Genomic DNA, 14,287 nt, shown 5'->3' on the forward strand with positions numbered 1-14,287 from the left:
CAGTTGCTAGGTGGCAGTTTGCTAGGTGACAGTTGCTATGTGACAGTTGCTAGGTGATAGTTGCTAGGTGATAGTTGCTAGATGATAGTTGCTAGGTGACAGTTGCTATGTGACAGTTTCTAGGTGATAGTTGCTATGTGACAGGTGCTATGTGACAGTTTCTAGGTGACAGTTGCTAGGTGACAGGACGATTTCTTGCACCTGCATGCCCTTACTTTTCATGAAACAGAAACTTACCACTTCTGATTTCTTAAAAAGAGATATTTGCTAGGTGACAAGAGATATTTGCTAGGAGATACAAACGTGTCCAGACAGTTTGCTATCAATGTTAGACGTGAGTGCGAAGTACCTTATCGGACCTTATTTGGACGGACATTACTTGAACGCTGGAGGCCCTAGCGTTCACCTTAATGTCCGTTCAAATAAAGTACGTTCAATTAATGTCCGTCCAAGTTAAAGTCCGTTGAATTTTTTCAAACATTTTTCCATTTCGAACTTTTTGTCCAGAATATGACAACTTTTTAATTTCAGTCAATTTCAATAGCTATCATTAGACTAAACTATATCGTTAAATCAATAAAAACAAGGTATTAAAAAATTTCAACAATCTGAATTGTAAATATCACATTATTACATGATCACTATCTAAGTTGATCTTCGGCTTCTTCTACCCCACGTTTGTCTTACAACTGGTTGTCTGTCCAACTCGTAGTCGTACCGGGCAATGAACGATCCCAACTGCTCTACTAGAAAGATACTTGAATGCCTAAAGTACAGCTTAAGCTTTATCTCTAGCTCCCCACTTGGTCAGCTACGATACCTTCTACCATACCACCCATCTCGATAAAGTAGAAGACAAACCGGGATATCTCCCTGCACGAAAACCCATTTGATGAAGATGATATGTGATATTAAAATAATGATAATGTAAACATATTTTAATAATTTACTGATTAAAGACTGCTTTAATTTTTAATTTTGCTTACTGTATGAAAATTGGATTTAAAAATCATTTGCTAAAATTAAAAAAACGTTAAAAAAAAAGATGAAAAAGTTCGGATTTTTGATGCTTTTGATTGCCTTCTAGCGCTCATATTAATGTCCGTTCATAATTATGTCCGTTCAAGTAATGTCCGTCCAAATAAGGTCCGATAAGGTAGGTTCGTGTAATAATAGAATGTAACCATGGTAACGCAGTGACGCTGTAGGTGTCACTCCGAAGCATCAGAGCTTATTGTCTGAAATTGAACGTCTGACTTCATTGTTCCGTTGTTAGTGTTTTAGTGTTTCAAATTCACAGTTCAGAGTTTAACGAGTTTAGCTCTTAAAATAAGCTTTGGGTCTGGTCTTCTTAAGCTTTACTGTTATTGTAATAACCTGTAAACCTTTGGAACCAGTAAAACGTTTGTTCATACCTTTTGGTTTTCTATTAACAGTAGATTTACTGAACTGTTCTATGTAATGAGCACTACAGAAGTTCATTGCTGCTTTTCCACTTCAATCTGATAATATTTGTGTACGTGACACAATTCACTATCCACTAAACCATAGGCAGGACACTATTTTAATATTCAAAGCTACTGAGCGCTACAATGAAGCTGACCCTACTGACGGTGCTGTTTTCTGTTTTCTCACGGTCGTGTGCTGCTGATCCCGTCCTGCAGGTATAACTTTTTTTCATTTCCACTTCAATTTACCAGTCAGCAACACGTATAAGCATGAATTATAGTTGTACCGATGTGGTTTATATCATTGTGCAATTTAAACGATTCAAAAAGAAAAATCAAACAAATTGTTAACATTTTCATCTTTTAAATCACAAAAGACTCGCATGAATCTCACCAAGTAGTTATTATTATTAAAGATTTTAATAAATGTGAGATGGATATGTTTAAACTAAGATTGTTCAGGTGCGATATCACGTGATGCCCATATAAGGTACGATATCACGTGATGCCCATATAAGGTGCGATATCACGTGATGCCCATATAAGGTGCGATATCACGTGATGACCATATAAGGTGCGATATCACGTGATGCCTATATAAGGTGCGATATCACGTGATGACCATATAAGGTGCGATATCACGTGATGCCTATATAAGGTGCGATATCACGTGAAGCCCATATAAGGTGTGATATCACGTGATGCCCATATAAGGAGCGTTATTGTAATCGCCCTCAGGTGCGAGGAACGGGGCACTGTATTGACCAGAACCACAATGAGATGGATTACGAGTGTTTGAAGTATATGTGGGATTTCTACTATCTGGAGAGGGCTGCAGATAGTTGGGTAGCCTGTGGTACATACCTCTCCTCCTTCAGTACCAAGAAGTATCCTGCCAGTAACAGTATGTCTTCTTTATTAGTTCTTAATTGTCTTCTCTTTTACTGATTTAGGTCTTCTCTTTTACTGGCACCAGATTTATCTTGCATAGAGATTATTATTCGCGAATCTATCTGAGTATAACTTGTAATATTATAAAATAAATGTATTTAAATTATAATTATCATTAATCAAATTAATGATTAAATTTTAATTATCATTAATGAGCTTCCTCTGCAGAGTGTTTGGTGTATCGGAGTAAGTGTAACGATCTTGATAACGATAAGCCGTGCTGCAAATCTATTCACTGTCATCTCTGGTTAATGGGGAGAAGACCGTCGTAAGAATCTTAATACCGACGTGATGCCCATATAAGGAGTCCCACGTGATGCCCATATAAGGAGTCCCACGTGATGCCCATATAAGGAGTCCCACGTGATACCCATATAAGGAGTCCCACGTGATACCCATATAAGGAGTCCCACGTGATACCCATATAAGGAGTCCCACGTGATACCCATATAAGGAGTCCCACGTGATACCCACATAAGGAGTCCCACGTGATACCCATATAACTATATAAGGAGTCCCACGTGATACCCATATAAGGAGTCCCACGTGATACCCATATAAGGAGTCCCACGTGATGCCCATATAAGGAGTCCCACGTGATGCCAATATAAGGAGTCCCACGTGATGCCCATATAAGGAGTCCCACGTGATACCCATATAAGGAGTCCCACGTGATGCCCATATAAGGAGTCCCGCGCGATGCCCATATAAGGAGTGTTTTAACAGCGTTATTGTAATCACCCTCACTCAGTAAAGAAACTGCAATAGAAATTAATGGTGGTTTAGCTTGCATTTTATTTTTTGTCCTTATTTGTTATTTACGAGTATTTCTGTAGAATTGCAAATATTGATTAATCTCCATAAATAACCTAATTTCCAAGTGTTAACCTTTCTAAAGTGTTAACCTTTCAAGCTCTGTGTATTGATTAATTCTGTCCCGACTTTATTTAGGCATATGTGAAGCTGTCATTTACAAATTAAGCGATTTCGTTACCATTTGGATATTTGAAAATTATTTGTTTGATTGTAATTTTGTTGAAATTCGTCAAATTTGCATTAATTTATTTGAAAAACGTGGTTTTTATTAGAATTTAATAAATATCTGATATTGGATATAATCAATTGTTATCATTATAATCAGAAATTGATAATCTTGTTTTGCTCTTATGAGTGGGTCAATCATTTATTTTTAATTGTAGTTGACGAAATGAGAGTCTCCACTCAGTGTGTTAAAACATAATTCTTTGTCGACGTTTCGGCTACATGCCTTTGTCATAAACAGGACGTACTGAAAACTTACATAGCTGCAAAGATACAATGTTAAAATAATCTATTAAATTAATCTATTAATACTACGAAATATAACAACAACAAATAACATCTTGAAACACAACAACAATCACAAATTTATCCAAAAGAAACATAAAATATAACGGCTAAAAGAATCCAAACCGCAACAAGCCGTGAACAATTCTTCATAATACTACAAACATTTTACCAAGATAGCTCCTTCATAAAACTGATTAATCAAAAATTATCTAGGTTTATAAGTTCAATATTACATTAACTTCCAAGTATATTTTATCCAATCACCTTCATTTACGGACTCAGACAATTGAGTATTTATTTCTGGGTTTTCACGTTTTATTAGAACCGACTGCCACAATTGACGGTCCACATAGTCTTTACATCTTTTTCGAACTATAAACCGAAACGGTATGTTTGGCATTGAAATGTCTGCATGCTCCTCTAGGTAGTGCTTCCCCATGGCCGTAGATTTGTTGCCATCCCTTACTGATTTGTAGTGTTCCCAGGCTCTACTTCTTTTAAACCTACCAGTTTCCCCAATGTAGGACTTATTACATATTTGGCATATTAATTGGTAGCAAATGTTTTTGATCATGCAGGATTTATCGCACTGGTAGCATTTGCTGTCACTTTGTTTATTGCATTTTGTTTGCTGTAGGCTAGATCTTCCATGAGACGTTAAAGCTTCCATGACGTTGACCTGATGTGAATGTTACCCTGGTGGAATCCAAGAGGTTTTGATTTCTTAGGGTATAGTAGACTTTTCGACACGTCTGTTCATTTATATAAGGTAATGATAAGTAAGCTATTTTTGAGTTCTTTTTAGGCGCATTTTGTTTATCCAGTGTATTCTGTGTTTCTCGAATAAGTTTCTTGACAATATTAGGAGGGAAACTATTCTTCTTTAGCATATCAGCTATTCTGTTGATACTGAGATCTTGTAGTTCAGGTGTGGAGCTGTTATTGATAGCCCTTCTGATCTCATTTTTGGCTGAGTTCAGAATCGTTCTACGAGGGTGAGCAGAGGCATAATTTAGGAATATGTCCTGGCTGGTTGGTTTAACAAATAAGGAAAAATCTAACCTCTTGTCCACCGTATTCATATAGATGTTCAGGTCCAAAAATGCAACACAATCTTTGGAGCACTCATATGTGAACTGTATATCCCTGTTCAACGAGTTAATGTAGTTAAACAGCAATAGTACTGTGTCTTCATCTCCCTCGATTATGCTGAAGCAGTCATCTACATATCTATCCCACATATCTATGATTGGGAGTCCTACTGGTTTGGGGGGAGCTTCTGGTATGTAGGAATAGTCGTTCTCCATCAGAGGCAATTCGATTGTACAGTAAACATAGATTATTGCAAATGGTGGAGCTGGTTTCACACCCATGCCGAGTCCATTTAGTTGTTGGTAGAACTTTGAATCAAATCTGAAGTATCCTGCCTGTATGACTGATTTGAGGACCAAGTCAAAGTCCCCGAGGTCCATTCCATTTGTATCGATTTTATCCCTGTTGTTTTTTATGAACTTTATGATAACTTTGTGTCCTTCTACAAGTGGGACATTTGTGTAGAGGCTTTTCACATCAGCCGTGAACATTATGTGGTTTGTGTTTATTCTTCCCATCCAATGATCTTCTAATTTTTGCCGAAATTGAGGAGTGTTCTTAGTGTTAACGGGAACCAAGTCTAGTGCTTGGTTAAGTATATTGGTAACAAAATGACCTAGTCTTTCCGCTGGTGAATCTACTTGGGATGTGACAGGTCGCAAGGGTGGCGGTGAAATATCTTTGTGTGTTTTCCATGTACAATAAAACTCTGGTATACGAGGAAGATATGGATTACAATGTTCTCCGATCCAAGGATATTTTTTTTTTTTTTTTTTTTTTTTTTTTTTTTTTTTTTTTTTTTTTTTTTTTTTTTTTGTGTAAGTGAAATTATCAAGCCATCTATATCTGTGTTCATGCGAGGAAGAGGATTTATTTGTTGTTGTTATATTTCGTAGTATTAATAGATTAATTTAATAGATTATTTTAACATTGTATCTTTGCAGCTATGTAAGTTTTCAGTACGTCCTGTTTATGACAAAGGCATGTAGCCGAAACGTCGACAAAGAATTATGTTTTAACACACTGAGTGGAGACTCTCATTTCGTCAACTACAATTAAAAATAAATAATCAGAAATTGTATATTTTTAGATCCCTGGTTCACAACACTACTATCACCAAGTTTACTCAGTTAACTTGGAGACCATGTTACCATGGTTACCATTTCTCAAAAGTTAAGTTAAATTGAGTCTACAACGTGGAATGTAGAAAAGTACAATATATCTCACAAAAGAGTTGGAGCGCTAAGAAGCAGTTCTGTTACTCTATTATTATACGTGATGCCCATATAAGGAAATATAGAACCACGTGATGCCCATATAAGGAAATATAGAACCACGTGATGCCCATATAAGGAAATATAGAACCACGTGATGCCCATATATAAGGAATGTATTGTTACTCTATCCGAATAGGCAGAGGATGAATTATCATAATTTCTCAATAAGGACAAAGTCGTGGCGAAATAAGGGACAGCGACGATGTATTATTCAAGATTAACTTCTTTGTCCCTGAACTTAAATCATCATAATTGTGGTGACGATTACCATGGTTACGATTGGCGCGTTATCATGCCCTCTAGATAGCGAAACCTCGCACTACATTGTAGTATTCTTTACTATGTTACGTTAAACCACCTATTCTTGTAGAAGGCTCGGGAACAGTAAGATTTGGGATTATCTTAATATTAATCAGTACGTAATGAGTAATTAATGGTAACGAGTAGGAGAGACGGTTACTGCATGGTAACGAGTAGGAGAGAACCACTAAGCAGACCGTATTCTAGTTCTCCTATTGTTTATCAGTCGTCGACCATCAGACGTAGGGATGTTTACAAGCTCCATCAATCTGTTTACTGTTTACTGTTTACTGTTTACCTTTAGCTTAACAAGGTATACAGCAGTGATTGGGTTGTTACCAGTCCCTGGTCCCATCATACCAACTATCCCTGGTATATGCCCTAACCCTCAATAAACCAATGCATTAATTTCCGTTAAACCGAATTAATATGCAAAAACTAATAGAGACGGTTACCATGGTTACGAGTTTTAAAAACTAATAGACAATAAACAATATAAGGAGTCCCACGTGATGCCCATATAAGGAATACAATAAACAATTACAACACCTGAGCAGCTGTAATTGAACGTTTAAATTAAACTTGATAAAAAAGTGCGTCGCCCGCCGCGGACTATTGATTATAGTTAACGATAACAAAGTCAGTAACTAATCTAATCGTTCAAATTTAGACCTGTAATTCAAATTTAACCAAACCCTTGAGTTTAAGAGAGAGAGTGAGAGTGGTTACTGTTAGTGATGTTGCTTTAGAGCAATGTGCCACGCCCTTTTGTTCCTTCTCCTACACAACAGAACGATCCAGCAACTAACGTCTAACACGTCATCCCAGCTGCTGGGCTATAAGAGTATAACTACAAGGAGGAGTGCCTCACTCTGCCTCTCACTCTCTCAGTCACAGTGAGCTTGTTTCTCAACCATCTGGCCTCCGTTCTATTGTTGTACAGCCCATCATCCATGTATTGTGAGTTTTTGTCGTTAGGACTTTGGAGAGATCTGTAGGTTACACAAGCTCGTGCGCCGCGCAGCTGGGTTCTGATCATAATTACCTAATTAGTGAATCCACGCAATTTGACGTGATCAATTATCAATAACGTTTACCTTTTATACCATTCTTGCTTTATTACCGTCTGTAATCCGAATATTCGAGAGATCTGCGTAGGTTATATTATGTGATTATGATTTAAGCTATGTGACGATGTGAGCATTTTAGTAAGCTTCAATACCTGGCGTCTGCAGCTGACAATAGAAAATTAGTTATCAGTTTTGTTTTCCTCCTAGATTATTATTAAATATATAAATACTCAGAAAACTCAAAACCTAGCCACTTAACAAATGCAGACTCCCCACGTTTAGCTAACGATCTCCTCCCCACCTAATTACTCTAGTAGTAGGGTGGTGATGCACAACTAATGTGACCCCTCCAGTGTGACCCCTCCAGTGTGACCCCTCCAGTGTGACCCCTCCAGTGTGACCCCTCCAGTGTGACCCCTCCAGTGTGACCCCTCCAGTGTGACCCCTCTAGTGTGACCCCTCCAGTGTGACCCCTCCAGTGTGACCCCTCCAGTGTGACGTCATCACAGTGTGACGTCATCACAGTGACGTCATCACAGGATCTCGAGGACATCATGATGTTTACTCACTAAACTACTATTACATTACCAAGTAAATGGCAATCTTCGCCGTATTCCTCCGCAGATCCTGTATTTATCTCCACCACCTAATCACAGTACAGCTTGCAACCAGGTCTTGTATAATAGCCAGTTCCTTGGTCACAATACAGTTTCCTCCCGGCTACTACAATACAGCTTCCTCCCGGCTACTACAATACAGCTTCCTCCCGGCTACTACAATACAGCTTCCTCCCGGCTACTACAATACAGCTTCCTCCCGGCTACTACAATACAGCTTCCTCCCGGCTACTACAATACAACTTCCTCCCGGCTACTACAATACAGCTTCCTCCCGGCTACTACAATACAGCTTCCTCCCGGCTACTACAATACAGCTTCCTCCCGGCTACTACAATACAGCTTCCTCCCGGCTACTACAATACAGCTTCCTCCCGGCTACTACAATACAGCTTCCTCCCGGCTACTACAATACAACTTCCTCCCGGCTACTACAATACAGTTTCCGAGGTGGCTGGTGGGCCTCCTTATATGGGCATCACGTGTAGAGGTGGCTGGTGGGCCTCCTTATATGGGCATCACGTAGAGAGGTGGCTGGCGGGCCTCCTTATATGGGCATCACGTGTAGAGGTGGCTGGTGGGCCTCCTTATATGGGCATCACGTGGGCCATCTGTTATAAATAGATCAGTCGGCCCAGTTTAATTAGTGAAATTGTATGATCTTATAATGTAACAATAACAACGAACTCGTCAGTTATTAATATTGCTTATTATTGCTTATTATTGCGTCACTATGGATCATATTATATGGTTACAAATAAGACGTAACATTTTGTTTAGTGACATTTTCTTACAAGTCTCTTCTAGACATGGAAGGCTATTTAGGGACATTGAACTAACGTTTAGAGTCCACATCGCTCCTATTTAATTTACAAATCCACTGCTGGGCCGGGGGCTAAGCACGCAAAATGGATTTAGCTTAACTAAGAAAACTCCTTGTCAGCATCATACTTTTAAATCGTATTTTTTAGAAAAGTTGGACCAATTGCAATTTGGCCCATAAGAGAATAGCAAGTAGGATCTTTGCTGTTGGTCAGCTTGATAAACTGCAACTCTCCTTTTTTTCCATTTTGTGTGACTGATACACTATGAATGGCGTAGGTTATCTCTCCGCCAAAAGCACATCCAATTTGATACGTATGAAATATGTCTATAACTTCCTTGATTATGCACTAAGTTGATGTTCTACGACCTAAATTGAACGGGGAATCGTTTAAGATCACTTTCGAGGCACCTCAACAAAAGATTCTCACGCTATTGACTATTGTACTTACGCTACGTCAGTAGCGTTTTTGAGCTTGTTATTCTCTTTTGAAGGTATTCCAAGTGATTTGTATAATTGCATATATTAACTCTGAATACATTGCAAAATAATTTATCTCGATTCATGAATTTTGAAAGAAATTACTATACAGCAAGAATGCGCGCAATTCGGGGAGTGTGCTTTCGGCGGAGATATAACCTGCACCTACACTAATGATAATCTCCATTTTCTTATACATAGTGGCAAAAGATCAGCATGTTTGACTATATACAAAGGGTGTGCGGAATCGTGCAGTTCTGATTTAACACTATATATTTGTAGTCGTTACTTAGTAATAGGCAGTGCGCCATCGACAATAAGACGCGCGCGCTGACCATTGAATGGTTTTTTAGCTCTTATTTCGGCCAGCACATTATTTTTGAAACAATCGAAAAGTTATAATACTTCCCATATAACAATTTTGTTGAAATTCGGTCAGCTTACGTAAACACTTATGTTCTACTGAACCTAATTTAGTTTCAGCAATTTCGATGCTCAGAATTTGAGTTATCAACGAATTTATACCTATTTTGTCATTTTTAGACCTCTTAATCAAGGCCAATCTCTCCCAACTAAATTAGGTTCGGTAGTTAAGTATGATTGAAAGGTTCTGACAAATTTTCAGCATGATTCATGTTCAGGAACCGAAGATATGACAGAATAATACGACAAAAATCAACGAATTTCGTCAAATTACGCGACTTTTACACCTAATTTTGCTCCAAAAGCCGCGCACCATCAAATATGGTACCTAGGCGAAACTCACTAATCATTCCAAAAAGGTATGATAAATTTGGTACTGTGAAAATTTTCACAGTCTCTAGAAAACGATGGTACAAAAATTTTGAAAATCCGAGCAAGTTTATTTTTATCGTGCACCGCCTATTAGTAATAATACAGCATACAGTTTATACTGTATAGCTGATACTGAAATTATACCCTTAGTCTTAGAACCCTGATTTGTTATGTCCCTCCAAGGATTTATTATGCAGTTCCTTTATCCAGCAGAATAAAACAGATAGCTGCTGTGTTTGCAGAACATTGCTAAACACTCCTTATATGGGCATCGCGTGTTTGCAGAACATTGCTACCTCACACGCTGATCAACCAACTTCTCAATATATATAATAGGTAATCACACTATATAATGACAACACTATATAATGACAAGCACTTTGTAATGACAGCTGATCTTTGTCATTATATAGTCTGCAAAACGGACTATATAATGACAACACTATATAATGACAAGTTTATCTTATATCGACTTTTCCTTACTTTTCTTTAATAGTAGAGGCTCTTACGGGCAAAAAGACGTGTTTTCTGCTACGAGTTTAGAGACCTAACCGCTAATTGGACACAATAGTATGATGTCTAAGGATCGATAATATGTTAAGAAGTATAAATTTGGCCTTATTAGTCACGTGCTATACCAATGCGCGTTTTAAACTTTGACAGTCTATTACTCTAAGGCAAATAAAGTAATTATATCCATATTTTGTCAGCAATAAGATCACATTATTTTCTATTTAGTGTGAAAATATGAGCTAGAACGGACATAATCTCGCTGAGTTATAGCTGTTTGAAATTTATGATGAACGCGCGGGTGCCAATTGATAACAACTAAATGCTTTTGCGCGTAGTGCGCGTCGAAAATTTGGCAAAAACGCTTGCGGAGTGACAATATTCAAACTTCGATTAAGTATATGAAGTGGGTACTTCTCGGAAAGGAAAAATTTAGGCAAACACGATGTGACTATTTTTGGGTTGATTTAATACAACTGCAAAAAATTATTCAAACTTAAAGCAAAAAAGTCAAAATTTTTACCACTTTTTTGGATTTTTACCTCAGAACAAATAGAGGGATTTGTTTTATTTTTATACAATCTTGTGCGGCTGTCTTTTAGCTATCTTTATGCAAGTTTTGCCGACATGCCAACAAAATTAACTTGCTCAAAATATCAAAAAACATGGTTTTTTGGCCTATTTTTGGCCCAAAAATCGGTTTTTTGCGATTTTACCCCAGAACAATCAGTCCAATCATCTTGAAACCACTTTCAATCGATTCTACGGTCAAAAATACGTCTAGTAAGGTGTATCTGGGGTCCCTAACGTATCGAGCAGACAATGCCCGTAAGAGCCTCTACTATAATTCTACTTTTAGAATATTACTAAAGCAAATAATCTTATTTAAGTAAAATGTATAACTGTCATAGAAATATAGTACAATCGAAATATCATAAAATCCCAATATCGTAAAACCGATAATATCAATAATATATAATCAATAATATATAATCAAATGTCGAATTCATAGTGCAGCAGAAACAGCAGAGAGATAATCGATGACTTCGTACTCCTGGTTATCGTAGGCTTGCATGAAGGATTCCAGAAGGGAGTCGTACCTTATCCACTTGGCTGCTCTCTGGGGTGGAGGTCTTCTCATCAGTCTTTCCGTGATCTTCTGGTCTGTTAGTCCTTGCTCTAGTTTGAGGGCTTCAAGGAATTTCCAGATGGTAGGATTGCAGTGGCGCAAAAACACATGGTTAGGCGCGCGAGGATTGCTTGCGGAGATGTGTTAGGTGAATTAATGGCAGATCAGATGTCTGTTGTGGTAACAACTTCTATGTAGTTAATAGTTACTACAAGTTGTATACCTTTTATCTTTTTTAGCGAAAAGACCACTTTTTTACACCACTTTTACATTTATTTAAAAGTAATTATGAAAAGATCAGCAACTGTGCACTTTAGATAACCTGGTTTTTATAGGATATCAGTTAACATTGTCTCTTTTCAGCCATGATCACAGGTTCCTTTGTTTATACTGAGTACCTGTTTTTGGTCTATTTATATAGTGCTTAATTCGTTTTAAATTGATGCTTTTCACCGCTCAATCTCTGATTTGTGGGTGGTCCTTATAGATTGCTCCTTCATAAAGCAATTTGTTTTGCTCGGGCTATAACTAGGTCTGTCAATAGTTAATTAGCTCACTACACTTTCCAAAAGTGTTTTATTCGACAGTCACGTGGTTACGTGATCAGGATATATTAATATAGCTTAATTATCAAGAAATTGCTATAATAATGGTTTTAGTAGGAGTTTAAAGGATAATAGTGTTCGTATGACGGGGTTTCACGTGATGTCCATATAAGGAGTCCCACGTGATACCCATATAAGGTTATTATATATAAATTATAATATAATAATGGTTTTAGTAGGAGTTTAAAGGAGTGTTGGTATGACGTGGTTTCTGTTCGTGGTTTGTTCCGTACTCTATCAGCTGTCTTCCACCAACCCAATACTCAACTTCAAGGTAAAGATACTGTTTGTTCGCTCGTCATTATGTATTCACTATTTCGAGAGTTTGGGGTGGGAGGGGTTGGTCAATTAAACACGTGATGCCCATATTAGGATTAAAATTATTTGAATCCTGGATTATTATCAAGCAAGGAAAGATCTTGGAGCAGCCACAGATTCTTGAAATATCGAATCGATCATTTCCATGCTGGTTTTAATGGTCAGGGTACTATAATTTGAGTCATGGTTGTTCAAAAACTCTTCTGGGTATTACTTAATATGGTAGTATAATTGACTTATAAGGTAGTATTGCCTTAAAAGGTAGTATTTCCTTAAAAGGTAGTATTGCCTTATAAGGTAGTATTGCCTTATAGGGTAGTATTGTCTTATAGGTTAGTATTGCCTTATATGGTAGTATTGCATTATAAGGTAGTATTCTAACTCCACCGTTCAGGAGAGGGCAGTGGGTTCCTGTGTTGATCAGAACCACGATGAGATGGACTACGAGTGTCTACAGCACATGTGGGATTTCTACCACTTAGAAAGGGCTGGGGACGGGTGGAAGGAGTGTGACACTTACAGCTCAGCTTTCAACACCAATAAATATCCTGCAAGTCAGAGTGAGTTTTATTATTAATAACTACTAGTTATTAGTGATTAGTAATGATTAGTAATGGTGCTGATTAGTAGTAATTATTACTGAATATATATGATTAGTAGTAATTATTACTGAATAGTACTAATTAGTACTAATTTAGGTGCTAAATTTAATTTAACATTCTCTGTATTATAAAAGTATAAAGGCAAATGAAAAGTAACCACCTAGTAACCACAAGGTAACCACATAGTAACCACCTAGTAACCACATAGTAACCACATAGTAATTAGTAACCACCTAGTAACCACCTAGTAACCACATAGTAACCACATAGTAACCACCTAACGTAACCAAAAGTAACCGCCACATTTTTCAGAGTGCCTAGTTTACCGAAGTAAATGCAACGACATTGACAACGATAAACCTTGCTGCAAATCAGTACACTGCCATCTGTGGCTTATGGGACGAACACCTGCTGCCTAATATTCTTAATGATCACGTGATGCCCATATAAGGAAATTCATAATCACGTGATGCCCAAATAAGGATTGTCTGGTTGTAAAAACGGACATTGCCTCTTCGACAGATACTTTTGGTTTCAAATCTAGTTTTTCAATGTAATACGCGATCTACGATCAAGTGTTTCAAATAAATTAGTTGTGTTAGCAGTTTTTTCCCCTGTTTTTAAATTTTTGATAACATTTGTGAAATAAATTTTGGGATAAATTTCAATAAATCGTTGTCATTGTTATGCTTTTACGGATTGATCTATGGTAATTTTTGACGTTTTATCATTATCATCACTTTAATTTCGATTTATTGAACTTCACTTAATTTATTCATCAGAATTGGTTAATTTTGATTTTTCAATCGTTTCACAAATGCAAATATGCACTGCTTGAATTGCAAACAAATTTACCGCCAGATAATCGCATAAAGTTAAAGATACGAGAAAAATGAGGGGTTAAAAATAGAACCAAGTTAAATTTGGTCCAGAAATAAATA

At 37.3% G+C, this 14,287-nt stretch overlaps 1 protein-coding gene and 1 long non-coding RNA gene across 2 annotated transcripts; both read left to right on the plus strand.

Moving 5' to 3' along the window:
• The first annotated feature begins 1,555 nt into the window (after nt 1-1,555).
• LOC134824309 (uncharacterized) lies at nt 1,556-3,472 on the plus strand. Its single transcript, XR_010161385.1, has 3 exons — nt 1,556-1,664; nt 2,187-2,352; nt 2,568-3,472. It is a non-coding gene; the product is annotated as an uncharacterized LOC134824309 (long non-coding RNA).
• A 9,138-nt stretch (nt 3,473-12,610) lies between these two features.
• Nucleotides 12,611-14,086, plus strand: LOC134824566 (uncharacterized). Its single transcript, XM_063836476.1, has 3 exons — nt 12,611-12,700; nt 13,139-13,304; nt 13,659-14,086. The coding sequence occupies exons 1-3, from the start codon at nt 12,626-12,628 to the stop codon at nt 13,763-13,765; spliced, it is 348 nt and encodes a 115-aa protein (XP_063692546.1). The 5' UTR covers nt 12,611-12,625; the 3' UTR covers nt 13,766-14,086.
• The last annotated feature ends 201 nt before the right edge of the window (nt 14,087-14,287 follow it).

The sequence above is a fragment of the Bolinopsis microptera genome, chromosome 12 (genome assembly GCF_026151205.1).
Source record: "Bolinopsis microptera isolate Bmic1 chromosome 12, MBARI_Bmic_1.0, whole genome shotgun sequence".
Classification (NCBI taxonomy): Eukaryota; Metazoa; Ctenophora; class Tentaculata; order Lobata; family Bolinopsidae; genus Bolinopsis; species Bolinopsis microptera.

Bases quoted from the DNA above. Each gene is read 5' to 3' on its own strand.
- LOC134824566 (XM_063836476.1), top strand. From the start codon at position 12,626: ATGACGTGGTTTCTGTTCGTGGTTTGTTCCGTACTCTATCAGCTGTCT. The intron at 12,701-13,138 runs GTAAAGATACTG...TCCACCGTTCAG, and splicing joins ACCCAATACTCAACTTCAAG to GAGAGGGCAGTGGGTTCCTG. The intron at 13,305-13,658 runs GTGAGTTTTATT...CACATTTTTCAG, and splicing joins TAAATATCCTGCAAGTCAGA to AGTGCCTAGTTTACCGAAGT.